Genomic DNA, 14,783 nt, shown 5'->3' with positions numbered 1-14,783 from the left:
CGCCTCAGGCACAGCTCCGCTGACTAGTGTTTCTGAACTCATTGATGATTATACTGGGAATTGGAATGAACAGATTGTCCGCCAGAATTTCTTGCACCCGGATGCGGTGGCAATTTTAAATATACCTCTGATCTCTTCGGGTGGTGAAGACACTTTGGCTTGGGCTTTGGAGAAGTCGGGCATAAAATCAGTGTATCGTTCTCTTGTGAATCGCGACGAGCTTGGCTCTTTAGAGGAAAGGGCGACTACAGAAACATCATCAGCCAATACACAGTTGTGGACTGCCTTGTGGAGACCTAAAGTCGTCCCCAAGGTCCGAGTTTTTTGGTGGAGAGTACTCCGAGGGATACTCCCTGATTCTGTAACCTTGCGACATCGACACATCAAGCAGCTTGGCTTGTGTGACATCTGCAAGGCGTTGGAGGAAGACATGCTACATGCGATGATACATTGCACACATGCAAAGAAGTTTTGGATTGCATCCTGGGACAGATTTCAGCTATATCTCCCACGGCTGCATCGGGATACTTGGGCACGTGATATCTTGCTTGACCACATGTTCACAGATGAGGAAAGATGCAAGATAATTACGATTATGCATAGCATTTGGTCGTCACGCAATTGCTGGACTCATGAGCGCGACGGCTACGACCATGTTCAAGCTCTGAAGTGGGTCCATGAGACCTTGGCGATCTTGGAATTCCCTTCCTCGCGACGGAGATTGACGGTTGGTCAGAGGTGGCGACCACCAGAAGCAGGTTGGGTTACAATCAACACTGATGGAGCGCTGAATGTGGAGGATATGAAGGGCGGAGCGGGAGGTGTTGCCTGTTCGCACATTGCGTTCCTCAGAGCCTGGAGCAAACCCCTACACGGCATCACCGACCCCTTCATCACAAAACTCCTAGCTTTTCGTGACGGGATGATCTTTGCTCAGCTTCGTGGCTTCTCACATGTGATTATGGAGACTGATTGCTTGGAGTTAGTCGACCTATGAAAATTGCGCAGCAACACTAGGTCTGCGCAGCAACACTAGGTCTGTTGCAGCGCCTATCTTGGATGAATTAGAAGAAATTGGTGCTAGTTTTGCTTCTCTTTTTGTTACTCATGTCAGTAGGGATGCTAATGTACTGGCGCATCAGTGTGCTTGTTTAGCTTGCTCACTCGATGGCACCGAGAGTTGGCTTGATGTAAGCCCTGAGTTTCTGGTTTCATGTCTAGGGCGGACTGTAACACTATGATCGTTCATTAATAAAGTTTCCGAATTTGCTGCAAAAAAAATTAAGGTTCTCGTCATGAAAGAAACTACCTCGGTACGTGTTATATATGGGCACCAATGAGGTGAATACAACTATCTTGCACCAATGAGGCGAGGGAGGATCGACGCCGCCCATCCCCGCCTTAGCGCTGCCGCCAGCGAGCACAGACCTCCGACCAAAGTCACCTCGCCACCATCCTCTGCCTTCTATTTTCTCGATCACTTTGTATCTCTCGCCATAGGAGCGCCGTTCGCCGCTGCCGTCGCGGGTCTTTGTTGTGAAGCTTGTTGTCAACCCCGCTGGACCATGCCGAGCTCCCGCCGCTCCCGGAGGTCCCCACCTCCTCGTCGGATCCGACAAGATCCAACTGGAATCCTCGCCGTCGTCGTGCTCCTAGCCGCATGAGTCTCTGCCCCCGCGGCTCCCGGACGTCTCTGCCTCCTACCCGCGCATCATCCTTGTAGGATTCGGCGAGATTCCTTGCCCCCATCGCCCCTGAAGCCGCATGAGTCACCGTCGTTGCAAAAAGCCATGCAGTTGCAAAACTCTTTCTTTCGAAACAAAAACTAAGTTGCAGAAAACATTGACACGGGGGTGCTCTTGTCCATCTGATCAAGAGACGATCTGATGGAGACGGAGCCGGCGGAGGCGCCCGCGCGATCGGCCGGCTGAAGGTAAGCTTATAAACAACTTATGTGTTTTGCAGTACGAAGAAGGTGCAGCTAACGACCATCAGAAACTCCAAGGCTGCAGACTCCATAGCTCACACAGTCCTCGACACGCCGCAACGCGTCGGAGGGGAAAGATCAAGATGGAGGCAGCCACCTCGAATCCGTCGAGCAAGAGGTTCGATCGCTGCATCTACCTCCCCTTTCCGTACCCCGCTCAGCGAATTTACTTGAATTTCTGCGCGCGCTGCTGCTATGTGCGTAATTTAGGATCGCCCTGGTCAGCGGAGGGAACAAAGGGATCGGGCTGGAGACGTGCAGGCAGCTCGCGTCCAAGGGGCTCAAGGTCCTGCTGACGGCGAGGAACGAGGCGAGGGGGCTGGAGGCGGTCGAAGGCGTCAGGCGCTCCGGTGCTGACGTCGTCTTCCATCAGCTGGATGTCACCGACCCTGACAGCGTCGCCCGGCTGGCGGATTTCGTCAGGGATCAGTTCGGGAAGCTCGATATCCTGGTATGTGTAACTCCGCTTTGCGCTTTGAATTTAGGGCCTCGCGCAAGTGGACATTCGTGCTGTTCCACTGAGAGCTCGTCAGGTAGAATCATAGATTCGTAGAAGTGCACTTTTCTTTTCTCGGACTCTTAACTTAGTAAAATTGCATCTGAAGGTGCAGAAATTGTTACTCAGCACATTGTTGCATTGAATAATTTTAAAATGAATTTAAGAGTTCTGTTAACAAGTAGTATAGGTGCTGTAGATTTCTTTTACCAGGCTTGTACTAGTTAATCTTGGCTTGTGGTTGATACGGGTACACTACGCTGTTCAGATTATTGACTTCTCATTGGTGTTTATGTAGAAGTGATTTTTCTCGGATTTTTCTAATTCATCACCATGATCATGTGATTTTTGTTACTTGTAGATTAACAATGCAGGCATTTCAGGTGTTGATCGAGATCCAGTTCTGTTTGCACAAGTTCAGGAACAGGTAATTAAAGCAAAACATTTTGATGTTTTCTGTATCGAATTGCAGTTTGTCAGCAGTAATATATACCTGTTTCAGAATCAGGTTAAGTCAAAACAATAATAAGTCGTTTGTAGTTGTTTGTTGGCATCTATCAACTGTGGCAGACATAAACATCACTGTCTCTTGTAACTCCTAGAGCGTAGTTTAGTATGAGAAAACATATCTTACTGATGTTGGGTAAAGGGTGAACATAGAAGCTTGGATTCCAGAAATCATTCATCAACCGCAGCATCATTCTTTTGTAACTAGCATAGTTTAGTTTGAGAAATCACATCACACTGATGTTGCAATACAAGATAAAACTAGAATATTAGATTGTAGCAATCATTAGTCGAAGTTGGCAATCCTAAAATTCTGCATTGTTGTCACTATTTTTGTTTAGTGAATTATGTGTTAAGAGAGGCGATTTCCTATGCATGGTGGTAGCTACGCACGCATGGTGACAACTACACACCCTTTGTCATAAGTGTCTTTTTTGATATATGCGGTGTCGGGTTTCTTATAGCATTGGCACAAGTGCATTTTTTGTTGTATAGAAATGACCTTTTCTCACTTCTGTTGGTCTTTTTATTACCTTTTTAACACAAGTGCCTTTTCTTTGTGTAGAAAGGGACTTTTCTTGGTTCTCTCCGTCTTTTTGTTTGACTTTTTGGCATACCTGGATAACGGGGTAAAGCTGACATAATATTATGTCAAAAAATCCCGTATGGCGGGAGAAATTCTGGCAAGAGAAAGATATGATAACTCATGTGCTTTTAATGTATCCCACTCTGGGAGAGAAGAATGGAGTATCTGAAAGGCGCAACCATACACTTATGGACATGGTGCGCAGCATGATGAATTATTCCAACTTGCCATTGGGATTATGGATGGAGGCGCTTTCACATTCTCAATAGAGTACCAAGCAAGTCGGTGCCCAAAACACCGTACGAGCTATGGACATGAAGGGTGCCCTCCCTACAACACTTCAGGGTGTGGGGGTGCCCTGCGGAGGTCAAAATGTTTAATCCAAACATTGCAAAGTTAGATTCCAAAACAGTAAGTTGCCACTTCACTGGCTATCCAGACAGATCAAAAGGTTGCTGGCGAGGGCGCGTCGGGCGGCGCGGCGGCCAGACAGTGGCGCGAGCGGGCGGCCAGGCCGTGGCGGCTGCGCGGGCACGGATCCATCGCGGATCTGGTCCGGCGGACACGGTTTCGTCCTCCCCTGCTCGGCCGGCCGGTTTCGATGGGGGGACTTCTCCTTGCTGAGATCTGGCAGCGGCGGCCTGGTTCATTCAGATCCCGTCAGGGATGGCGGCGGCCTGTGCACGAGAGATGGAGGTCTTCAAACAGATCTGGGTGAAAACCTGCTATTGGCTATTGCCAAGGCCGACAATGGCGGCGCTGTCTGCGTCATTCCCTTCCTGAAGGCATCGCCGTGGACAAGTTCAAAGGCACTCTCTGCTACCTCTGGGGGGAAACCCTAGATCGGATGACGGCGGCTCTCTGGTGTCGTTTTTCCCCTTGGGGCGTCATTCTTGCAGGTGTACACGGGTTCGAGGGACCGGAGAACGGCGTCTTTGGTGGAGCGGTGCTTCATCTTACACATTGATGGTGGCGGATCTCGGCGGCGTGGCGCTGTGGAGACTCGGCGTCTGATGCGCGGAGATGGACTTGCGCAGGAGGAGGAAGCTGTCTGCCGTCATGTTGGCGTTGATGGCAGAGAGGCCTGGCAAGGTCGGTGCATCAGTTCTGCTCTGAGGATGGACCGATGGAAGATGAAGGTGACGGCCCTTGCAGCATGCGGTGCTCACTGGGAGTGTGCCAGACCGGTGTGGGACCCATTCCAGGTAGTGGCTTGGATGGGACACCCGACTTTAGATGTTAGGTTTTGGTGTGATGTCTGTTTGGTATTAGGCCCGGACATTCGACACACCTTCATCAAAGGGATAGGAGTAGCAACAGCGTTGCCAAGTTGGTGGCTTCAGGCTTATTGATGTATCACCTTGTATGGTCTTTGTGAATAATTAATAATTATTGATGTATCACTATATTCTCTGTTGTAAACTTTAAAGTCAGTAGAAATAGCTGACTTTCTTGGTCTTGTAGACCTTCTAAGGGCCTCAGTTTCTGGCACATTCTGTGCCTCAACTTCTGGCACTTCTTCTAAAATTTGCTATTGCACCTCCCTTTCATGCTCAACAACGGGTTCAGTCAGCTCCTGACAGATGGTTCCGGGTCTACCCCCATAGTTGTCATGGGTGGAGTTGCAACTGGTAATGAGAAAAATGGCTCCTGAATCATCGGATTAGGTGCATGCACCCTCTTCTCCTCAAAATCAATTTTCCGAGCTACCAAGCTCCCTCTCATCATTTCGTCCTCAAAGAAGACTGCATGTCTCGTTTCTACAAACTTTGTATATCTGTCCGGGCAGTAGAAACAAAAACCTTTTGATCTGTCTGGATAGCCAGTGAAGTGGCAACTTATTGTTTTGGAATCTAACTTTGCAATGTTTGGATTAAACATTTTGACCTCCGCAGGGCACCCCCACACCCTGAAGTGTTGTAGGGAGGGCACCCTTCATGTCCATAGCTCGTACGGTGTTTTGGGCACCGACTTGCTTGGTACTCTATTGAGAATGTGAAAGCGCCTCCATCCATAATCCCAATGGCAAGTTGGAATAACTCATCATGCTGCGCACCATGTCCATAAGTGTATGGTTGCGCCTTTCAGATACTCCTTTCTTCTCTCCCAGAGTGGGATACATTAAAAGCACATGAGTTATCATATCTTTCTCTTGCCAGAATTTCTCCCGCCATACGGGATTTTTTGACATAATATTATGTCAGCTTTACCCCGTTACGCAGGTATTTTTTCAGACTTTTCCCGCCATGCAGGTTTATCGTAATCATCTTTTCCCGTCATGTAGGTAATTCCCTATAAGGGAACATAAATGTCAGAATTGGCTCTTTTGACTGCTTATTCAATCATCAAATTTAGAAATAAATCCGAATGCTCTTTGACACACATACTTAATCCGACGTTGGTCAAATTAAACACGCATGTTGCTTGTTTCATATCAAATCATGTTAACTGAAAAATCTTTTCATAGAGAGTACATGAAAGACATTCATCAACCAAGACTCTCAATGATCTATCTCTTTTCTTTTGATGCCATTCTTTAGAAGGAACATACTCCCTCATATTATGACATCTTTCGGGTCACAAGTACCCAGCCATTTGCTTTCACGAATGAAAGCGTGGAAAAACTTTTAGTCTGAGAAAACATAGCCAATAATCAACAATAATGGGCATAAAAATAACCCTACGTTGGTCTGGTTAAAAGAAATGCGCATTAAACTTTTGAAACTTTCTTTTATATTCAAAATCACCGTTGTGGCAGAATTAGAATAAACATCATCCTTCTATATTAATTCCATATCACCGTTGGGCGGAAATGAAAATAATGCATATAACTCATAAACAATATGATGATAGTATTTCTATTAAACAACTTTGCTAAGAAATATCATCATCATCAACTTTATTGCAGCGGGAACAAGAAATATACATTTGTCAGTTCAAGAGCATTTCTTGATCCTTAATCGTTCTCTGAAAATTGAGCACTTTGATACAAAATTTATCAGAGATTTAAACTTTGAACATAAAACTCATAGAATTATATCACTGTTATCATCAACGTTGGTCAGAAAATAACAATACCATACTTTAACTTTAAAACAAATATATATTTTTTGTCATCGTGGAAACTATCTGCATCTTATTTCATCCACAAGGAAAAAAACATTGCTAAGAACATCTCTTCCAATTAAATTTTCCCGTTGGTTCCAATTTAATTGGAGGATAAAACTTTTACTTTGCAGCGGAAACTTTACAATATTTCATTCAAAAACAATTCTGTACTCTTTTACACTCTTATCAATTTTAACCGGTTGGTTCGAAAATGAATTAGAGAAGTAACAATTTAATCTTTTACTTTAGTTCTATTCACTTTTAAAATAGCACTTTTTTATTTGCAGCAGAAAAACATGAATAAAAAATTCATGAACTTTTTATTCTTTACAAAAACTTTTCTTTGACCAAATAAAAAATTCATGAACTTTATTATTTTCTTTGTAAAATTCATGAACATTTCTTTTTCTGAAAATTTTCTATTTTCATTTTCAGAAAAAATTTCAATTAACTTTTCTATTATCTAAACAAAAAAATTTCATTGGAAAAAAATTGCATAGAAAAACTATTGTAAATCTGCCCAAAATATGGACAAATTTCATCAAAACTTGCTGTGTAGAAAAATAACGGAGAAAATTCATTTTTTACAGCCCGGTCCATGGCCTTCCTACTGCGCACCGTGCGTGCCTCTTTGGGCCATAAACGGACTAGCGACCGCGGGCACGCGCCTGGCAGCCTGCTTGTACTATGGCCCATCGGCCCGCTGGGGGGGGGGGGGGGGGGGGGGGGAAGAGGGCACCGCTCGCTGGTTGCCGTCGGATCAAATCTGACGGCCGCCCGCGCAGATCGGGCGAGTAAACAAGCTGCAGCCACCCCCCTCCCGTAACCCTAGCACCATTTCCCCCCCTTGCGCGCGCCGCTCGATCCCGTCCTGTCGCCCGACCACCGCGACGGCGCCGGTCCCCGGTGAAAAGCCACCGCGCCGCTCCTCCCTTCCTTTCCTGTGGCAGAGGGAGAGAGAGGGTCGCGCTTGCGCCCTCCTTTGCTCCCTTACGAGCCCAGCAGTGTCGGGGCTCCGCCGGCCGCCGGCGACGGCGTGAAGCCACCGCGCCGCGCGAGCCGCGCGCGAGTTTCTTCCTTTCCCCGCTCCATATTCTCCCCATCCACTGAATCCAGTGGCAGTGAGAGGCGACTGAGGCGCGACGGAGCCGTTCCCTGATCCCCTGTTTGTCCGGCGATGATCCGTGGCGCCGTTGCCTCCCCTTCGCCGGTGACGCGTTTCCCATAGCGGAAGCGCGCCGCCGTCGAACGGCGTGGCTGCGGTGCCCTTTGCCCTTTGCAGGGTGTGTTCTTCTTCCGAACGGCTCGGCTTGCCGATGCCCGTCCGGATCGAGAGGAACGGCGCGGCCTTTGCGGCGGCGCTACTTTTTCCGTTGAGGATTCGTTCTTTGCCCTGTCGATTAGGGTTCTTTGGGGAGGGATCTTTTTTCTTTCTCTGTTTATTCTTTGAACCGAAAATCATAGCCTAGCATGGCTCTGATACCATTGATAGATTCTCTGGATCGGGGTAGGCTAGATCATCCGGTAAACCTACCTTCACTTTGGGTTGATGAACTCGAGCCAGAGGCCATCGTGGTGAGATGGCCACGACGGCAATGACAGAGAGATGGCGGCGGCGGTGGAGCTTCCCGTCGTATCGCGCTAACCCTAGATGGTAGGGATGTAGGTGGGGTTCTGAACGCACGGTGAATCTCGTGTTGCGTGCGGCCGACTCTCCCACCCCTTTATATAGCGCGGCGACAGGGGCCCACCAACCATGGTTTGGTTGGGCGCCCCCGATCAGGGCACGGGTCAAGGGCCCGTCGAGCCGTTGGGCTCGATCGGAAGGAGATCAACCTAACAGCATCGTCTAGATGCAGAGGCCGGGGGTACATCCTCCTTTTTCAAAAAAAAAGAGAAAATTTGAAGCGGGTCGGCCTCAACTCACTTAGTTAACAAAAATAACTTATAGTTTAATTGGTGCTTCACTTCATATACTTTAATTAGATTTTAAAGATGAATACTCCTGCCTGACCCAACCAGCCTAGCATCTATGCTTCTGCATTTCTAATAAGATGTTGTGTAATAATTAACCCATTTATGCATGGATAGGTTGAAAGCATGGATGTAGATCAAAGAGTTCAATGGATGAAAGAAAATTCTAAGGAGACATATGAGGAAGCAAAAGAATGCATGAGAACAAACTACTATGGGGCAAAGCTTGTCACGGAGGCACTACTGCCTCTTCTTCAGTTGTCCTCCTCTGGGAGAATTGTCAATGTCTCATCAGGCTTTTCACTGCTAAGGGTAAGTTGTTAACCACGCTACAGATCGATAAAACCAATTACTAGTTTCAGAAAATATATTTAACATTATTTGTGCCAGTATGTTTCTGTTATAGCTTTGTTTACCACTTTGTTTAGTTTTTAGTTTTTAAAAAGTATATGTGCAGCCTTGCATTGTGTCTTCCAGAATATTATTACAGTCTTACGGAGTACTTATTAAATAAGAGATAGGGTATATCTGTTCGCATAAATGATCTTATTTCAGTTTAACTTCTTTTGTCAGATGCAATAAGCAGGATCTTATTTCAGTTTAGCTTCGTATTCATTCCAAATAATACGACATAGGTTCACATTCTTTGGATTGTGGGATATGGATTTTTCTTTTCTTCCAAATCCTCACCCTTCATCATCTCCATGTGTTCTTTTTTTCCCTGTCAGAAAGCACAGGTTCAGAAACTAGTTCTTTTTAGCTAATAAGTATTGTTTTCTTGAGCAGAACTTCAACAGCGAAGAACTGAAGAAGGAATTCGACGACATTGACAACCTTACTGAAAAGAGACTAGAGGAGCTTCTGGATCTATTCCTGGAAGACTTCAATGCCAACTTGATAGAGGCACATGGGTGGCCGACCGGTGGCTCGTCGGCCTACAAAGTCGCCAAAGCTGCCCTGAATGCATACACGAGGATCCTTGCCAAGAGGTTCCCCGCGATGCGCATCAACTGTTTGACGCCTGGTTTTGTCAAGAGCGACATGTCCATGCACATGGGAGAGTTGACGCTCGAGGAGGGCGCTAGCAACCTGGTGAAGGTCGCTCTCTTGCCCAACCACCAAAGAGAACACAATGACACAATTAGTAGAGTGGATACGAGGCCCAACTTCTACTACCACGCATGTAATCAGCTTGACCCTATATGTAATTGTCCTGTACTTCTACAATACTACGCTAAGTTGCTAACATAATGATATTATTTTGTAGCCATGTTAGAAACTCATTAAATTTGTTTGTTTTTGTGTGTATTTCTCTATGATTCAAGGGGTTTTAAGTTTCGATCAATGCCTATTTCTGTTTCTGTATCCGCTTCGTATTCGCTCCGTGTCCGTTTCTGGTAGTATCTGTTCCCATATTCATTTCCGGGGTTTCAGTATTCGTTTCCGCTTCTGTAAAAAAATGTGAAAACAAATATGATAGCATTCAGTTCCGTCCGTTTCCGCTCTGTTTTCATCCTTAGCTATATTGTCTACTATTTTGGACATTATTGGGCTTTATTATCCACTTTTATATTATTTTTGGGACTAATCTATTAACCGGAGGCCTAGCCCAGAATTGTTGTTTTTTGTCTGTTTTAGGGTTTTGAAGAAAAGGAATATCAAACGGAGTCCAAATGGAATGACACCTTCGGGAACATGATTTTTTCAACGAATAAGACCCAGGAGACTTGGACCCTACGTCAAGGCACAAGAGAGGAGGCCACGAGGTAGGGGGCGCCTGCCTACCCCAAGCGCGCCCTCCACCCTCGTGGGCCCCTGTTGCTCCACCGACGTACTCCTTCCTCCTATATATATCCACGTACCCCCAAATGATCAGATACGGAGCCAAAACCCTAATTCCACCGCCGTAACTTTCTGTATCCACGAGATCCCATCTTGGGGCCTGTTCCGGAGCTCCGCCGGAGGGGGCATCGATCACGGAGGGCTTCTACATCAACACCATAGCCTCTCCGATGAAGTGCGAGTAGTTTACCTCAGACCTACGGGTCCATAGTTAGTAGCTATATGGCTTCTTCCTTGTTTTTGGATCTCAATACAATGTTCTCCCCCTCTCTTGTGGAGATCTATTCGATGTAATCTTCTTTTTGCGGTGTGTTTGTTGAGACCGATGAATTGTGGGTTTATGATCAAGTCTATCTATGAATAATATTTGAATCTTCTCTGAATTCTTTTATGTATGATTGGTTATCCTTGCAAGTCTCTTCGAATTATCAGTTTGGTTTGGCCTACTAGATTGATCTTTCTTGCAATGGGAGAAGTGCTTAGCTTTGGGTTCAATCTTGCGGTGTCCTTTCCCAGTGACAGTAGGGGCAGCAAGGCACGTATTGTATTGTTGCCATCGAGGATAACAAGATGGGGTTTTCTTCATATTGCATGAGTCTATCCCTCTACATCATGTTACTCTGTTTTTAACTTAATACTCTAGATGCATGCTGGATAGCGGTCGATGAGTGGAGTAATAATAGTAGATGCAGGTAGGAGTCGGTCTACTTGTCTCGGACGTGATGCCTATATACATGATCATACCTAGATATTCTCATAACTATGCTCAATTCTGTCAATTGCTCAACAGTAATTTGTTCACCCACCGTAGAATACTTATGCTCTCGAGAGAAGCCACTAGTGAAACCTATGGCCCCCGGGTCTATCTTTATCATATCAATCTCCTACTACTTAGTTATTTCCTTTGCCTTTATTTTACTTTGCATCTTTATCACAAAAATACCAAAAATATTATCTTTATCATATCGATCAGATCTCACTCTCGTAAGTGGCCTTATAGGGATTGACAACCCCTATTTGCGTTGGTTGCGAGGATTTATTTGTTTTGTGCAAGTACGAGGGACTCACGCGTAGCCTCCTACTGGATTGATACCTTGGTTCTCAAAAACTGAGGGAAATACTTACGCTACTTTGCTGCATCCTCCCTTCCTCTTCGGGGAAAACCAACGCAGTTCTCAAGAGGTAGCATTGTTATTTATATTTCCTTATATCATGATAAATGTTTATTATTCATTCTAAAATTGTATTAACCGGAAACTTGATACATGTGTGAATACATAGACAAACAGAGTGTCCCTAGTATGCCTCTACTTGACTAGCTCGTTAATCAAAGATGGTTAAGTTTCCTAGCCATATACATGAGTTGTCATTTGATGAACAAGATCACATCATTAGAGAATGATGTGATGGACAAGACCCATCCGTTAGCTTAGCACTATGATCGTTTAGTTTATTGCTATTGCTTTCTTCATGACTTATACATGTTCCTATGACTATGAGATTATGCAACTCCCGAATACCGGAGGAACACTTAGTGTCGGGGATATACCCCGCGGTATGACCCGGCCGGAGTTATAACCCGGCTGGGACCTGGTAAACCGGAAGGTGTTAAGTCAGATGATAAACCGGCAGATGTTAAGTCGTATCATAAACCGGCAGGAAGTCATAACCCGGCAGACCATCATAAACCGGCAGACCATCATAAACCGGCAGACAGTCATAACTCGGCAGACAGTCATAATTGGTTGACAGTCTAACCCGGCAGACAATGATAACATGTTGACAGTCATAACCCGGCAGATAGAGTCTCCTGGGGTTATGAAGCCCGAGACGTTATGAAGCCCAAGATGTTATGAAGCCCAAGACATTATGAAGCCCAAGATGTTAAGAAGCCCATGAAGAGAAGTCAGAATAGTTTAAGTCTTGATCTGAGTTGGAATCTACATGTACTCCGCCCCTTCAACATATATAAGGAGGGGCAGGGCACCCCAAGAGAGAGGAGAAAATAATCTTAGGGCTAGACATAACTGGGAGAGCCGGTTTACGGCGACTCCCTCGTGATGATAATGAGACCTAGCCACAAAACAACATGTAGGGTTGTTACCGGATGATGTTTCCCGGGGCCCGAAGAAGTCTAAACCATTGTATTGTGTTGCGCCTCTCGATTCCACTCAACCCCTCTCAATCTACCACATAGATGCGTTGGCCCCACGACTAAGTCCTCACACTAGGACATCTGCCGTGACTAATCCACGACAGTTGGCGCCCACCGTGGGGCCGCACACACAGTGGTGTTGAGTTCTTGGAGGGATTTTTCCTAGGGTTCGAGAAGCTCGTGATCATTCCGATGATGCAGGGCCGACATTGTTCGCGGCAAAGTTTTCTGCCGTTGGCATGGAAGGATCTATGTTGTTGACTAATAGGTGGAACAACATATATGAGGTTGGATCAAGAGTTAGGGTTGTATCTGTGTATGCTACCACGCGCAACCAGGCGATCCATCGGACCGGATCAGATTTTCACTACAAAGCCGTCTGATTTCCAAGTCTCCGAGATGGTTTCTACTATAGTCTATTTGGCAGGTCGGATATGCTACAAGTCCCAAGGCATCAACTCGTGGCTGATTATGATGTTCCCTGTGAGTGAAAACCAACATGTCCATCTACCAGAAGTACTACTTATGTAGAGGCAGTGCTGCTGGAGTATTATAGTTCATATATTTTTGAATCTTTCAATGATTATCGAGCACTGCATCTACTGATCCATCAAGCCATCACATCAAATCAGCCCATATCTGAGTCAAAACGGCGCAACTCGCCGTCCGACGAAAGGCCAAAAATCATCTTCAGCTACTGCTATTGGGTCACACCACGTGTCAGGACAGATACGTGTTGAATATGGCCTCCTATGTCCGATTACTCAATATAGCAAATTCGGATCAATCTCCAGTTTCCGAACTACAAGGAAAAAGTTGCGCAGTGCTCAGCGCTGGCAAGCCGGGGACTCGGTCTCCGTTTCCATCCCCAAGTCACCACCGCAGCTTCGCTCCCTCTCCACGGAGTCATCGTCCTCCAACGCCCGCACCTGCTCTGCCGGATCATACCCGCACCTGCTCTGGTCGGCTTATACTTCCTGCGCCCGCCGGTTCGTCCCTGCACCCTGACCTCGTGCTCGCCTCCGGATTATCTCCGTTGTTGCCTTTGAGCAGATGCTGCGCTACCCCGTGAAGCGTTGCCTCTTACCAACGCGCCATTGAACCGCCCCGGATCAACCCACTTCCACCATGGCCGCAGCCTGCTTCACTCTACCTTGGGCTGGCTTCGTTCAGCCGCCATTTCGGGTCGCCGGCTTGCTCGCCTGCTGGCTACGTTCGAGCTACTGCTCCTCTACTGTCACCGACCCTGTGAAGCAGCCGGCCATTTTCACCTGCTGCTACTGAACTGGCCTATGGTTTCCTCATCCACCTACGAACCTTGCCCCACCCAGAAGAGGAGGATGAACCCGCCTCGGTTGTTTTCTGTTCCTGCTGCGTTGAGTCACTGGTCAGCTCCGAGCCGCTGGGGCCGTATTGGGTCGCCAGCCTCCGTTTCCAAGTCGCCATGCCGCCCGTCTCCACCGGCCGCCGTCGCGGTCTCTGTGACTGCGCGCCTGTCGCCGCGAGCCGTCGCGTCCGGTTCACCGGCGTACTGCCGTTCCTCGCGGCCACATCTCCGCTTCTGCCCATGCGACCCGGAGGAGGATCGGGCTATAAGGACGCGGACTCAGACGCTGATGCGGTCTCTGCCTTGGTTGCGGTTACAGTTGCACCTCGACCCGTCCGGTTCGTCCGAGTCATCGACCCGCCAGTGCTCATTGGTTGTTGTACTCCAATGCCGGTTCACCTGCGGCCCTGGCTCGTCTCTGCCTCCGCCCGTTTTCGCGTTAAATCGCCGCCAGTCACCATCGAGCGGCCCGCGCGGCCTCGAGCCGGCCGGACCTTTGCTATTGAACCGTCCCCGCGTCTGCAATTTCCGCTTCGCCGAGCCACCTCACTGGCCTTGGGTCGCCTCATCCCTTCCACCGCTCAGGGAGTTGCTGCTGTGTTGAGCCACTGTCGATGTTTTACCAAACCGCCACCGCTTAGCTAAACGCAGTCTGTCTCATGATGCCCTGAACTCCCGCGCTGGGCGCAAGCCCGCTTCTGCCTCGTCTTGGCATGAACCGATGCGCCCCGTGAACCGGTCAGCCGTCGCACCTTTCTTCATCCACTGGATTGAGCGGCCGCCGGGTCGTCCCCGCGCAAC

At 47.4% G+C, this 14,783-nt stretch overlaps 1 protein-coding gene across 2 annotated transcripts; it reads left to right on the top strand.

Annotated features, from left to right (window-relative positions):
• The first annotated feature begins 1,832 nt into the window (after nucleotides 1-1,832).
• Nucleotides 1,833-9,955, top strand: LOC147986141 (short-chain dehydrogenase/reductase 1-like). Of its 2 annotated transcripts, XM_087544502.1 has the most exons (6): nucleotides 1,833-1,933; nucleotides 2,006-2,105; nucleotides 2,198-2,438; nucleotides 2,845-2,910; nucleotides 8,776-8,970; nucleotides 9,445-9,955. In XM_087544502.1, the coding sequence occupies exons 2-6, from the start codon at nucleotides 2,071-2,073 to the stop codon at nucleotides 9,907-9,909; spliced, it is 1,002 nt and encodes a 333-aa protein (XP_087400628.1). In that variant the 5' UTR covers nucleotides 1,833-1,933; nucleotides 2,006-2,070; the 3' UTR covers nucleotides 9,910-9,955. The 2 variants fall into 2 exon arrangements, with proteins under 2 accessions (XP_087400628.1, XP_087400629.1); XM_087544503.1 differs by lacking the exon at nucleotides 1,833-1,933 and having other exon boundaries at nucleotides 1,960-2,105.
• Nucleotides 9,956-14,783: the final 4,828 nt, after the last annotated feature.

This window comes from Triticum urartu, chromosome 2A, assembly GCF_056163025.1.
Source record: "Triticum urartu cultivar PI428250 chromosome 2A, HENAU_Tu73, whole genome shotgun sequence".
NCBI lineage: Eukaryota > Viridiplantae > Streptophyta > Magnoliopsida > Poales > Poaceae > Triticum > Triticum urartu.
This window is presented reverse-complemented; position numbering and strand designations above follow the sequence as displayed.

What these genes read in the sequence shown, in the direction of transcription:
- LOC147986141 (XM_087544502.1), top strand. Translation starts at nt 2,071, where the DNA reads ATGGAGGCAGCCACCTCGAATCCGTCGAGCAAGAG. An exon ending in TCGAATCCGTCGAGCAAGAG is followed by an intron (nt 2,106 to 2,197) that starts GTTCGATCGCTG and finishes TGCGTAATTTAG; the next exon opens with GATCGCCCTGGTCAGCGGAG. An exon ending in CAGGCTTTTCACTGCTAAGG is followed by an intron (nt 8,971 to 9,444) that starts GTAAGTTGTTAA and finishes TTTCTTGAGCAG; the next exon opens with AACTTCAACAGCGAAGAACT.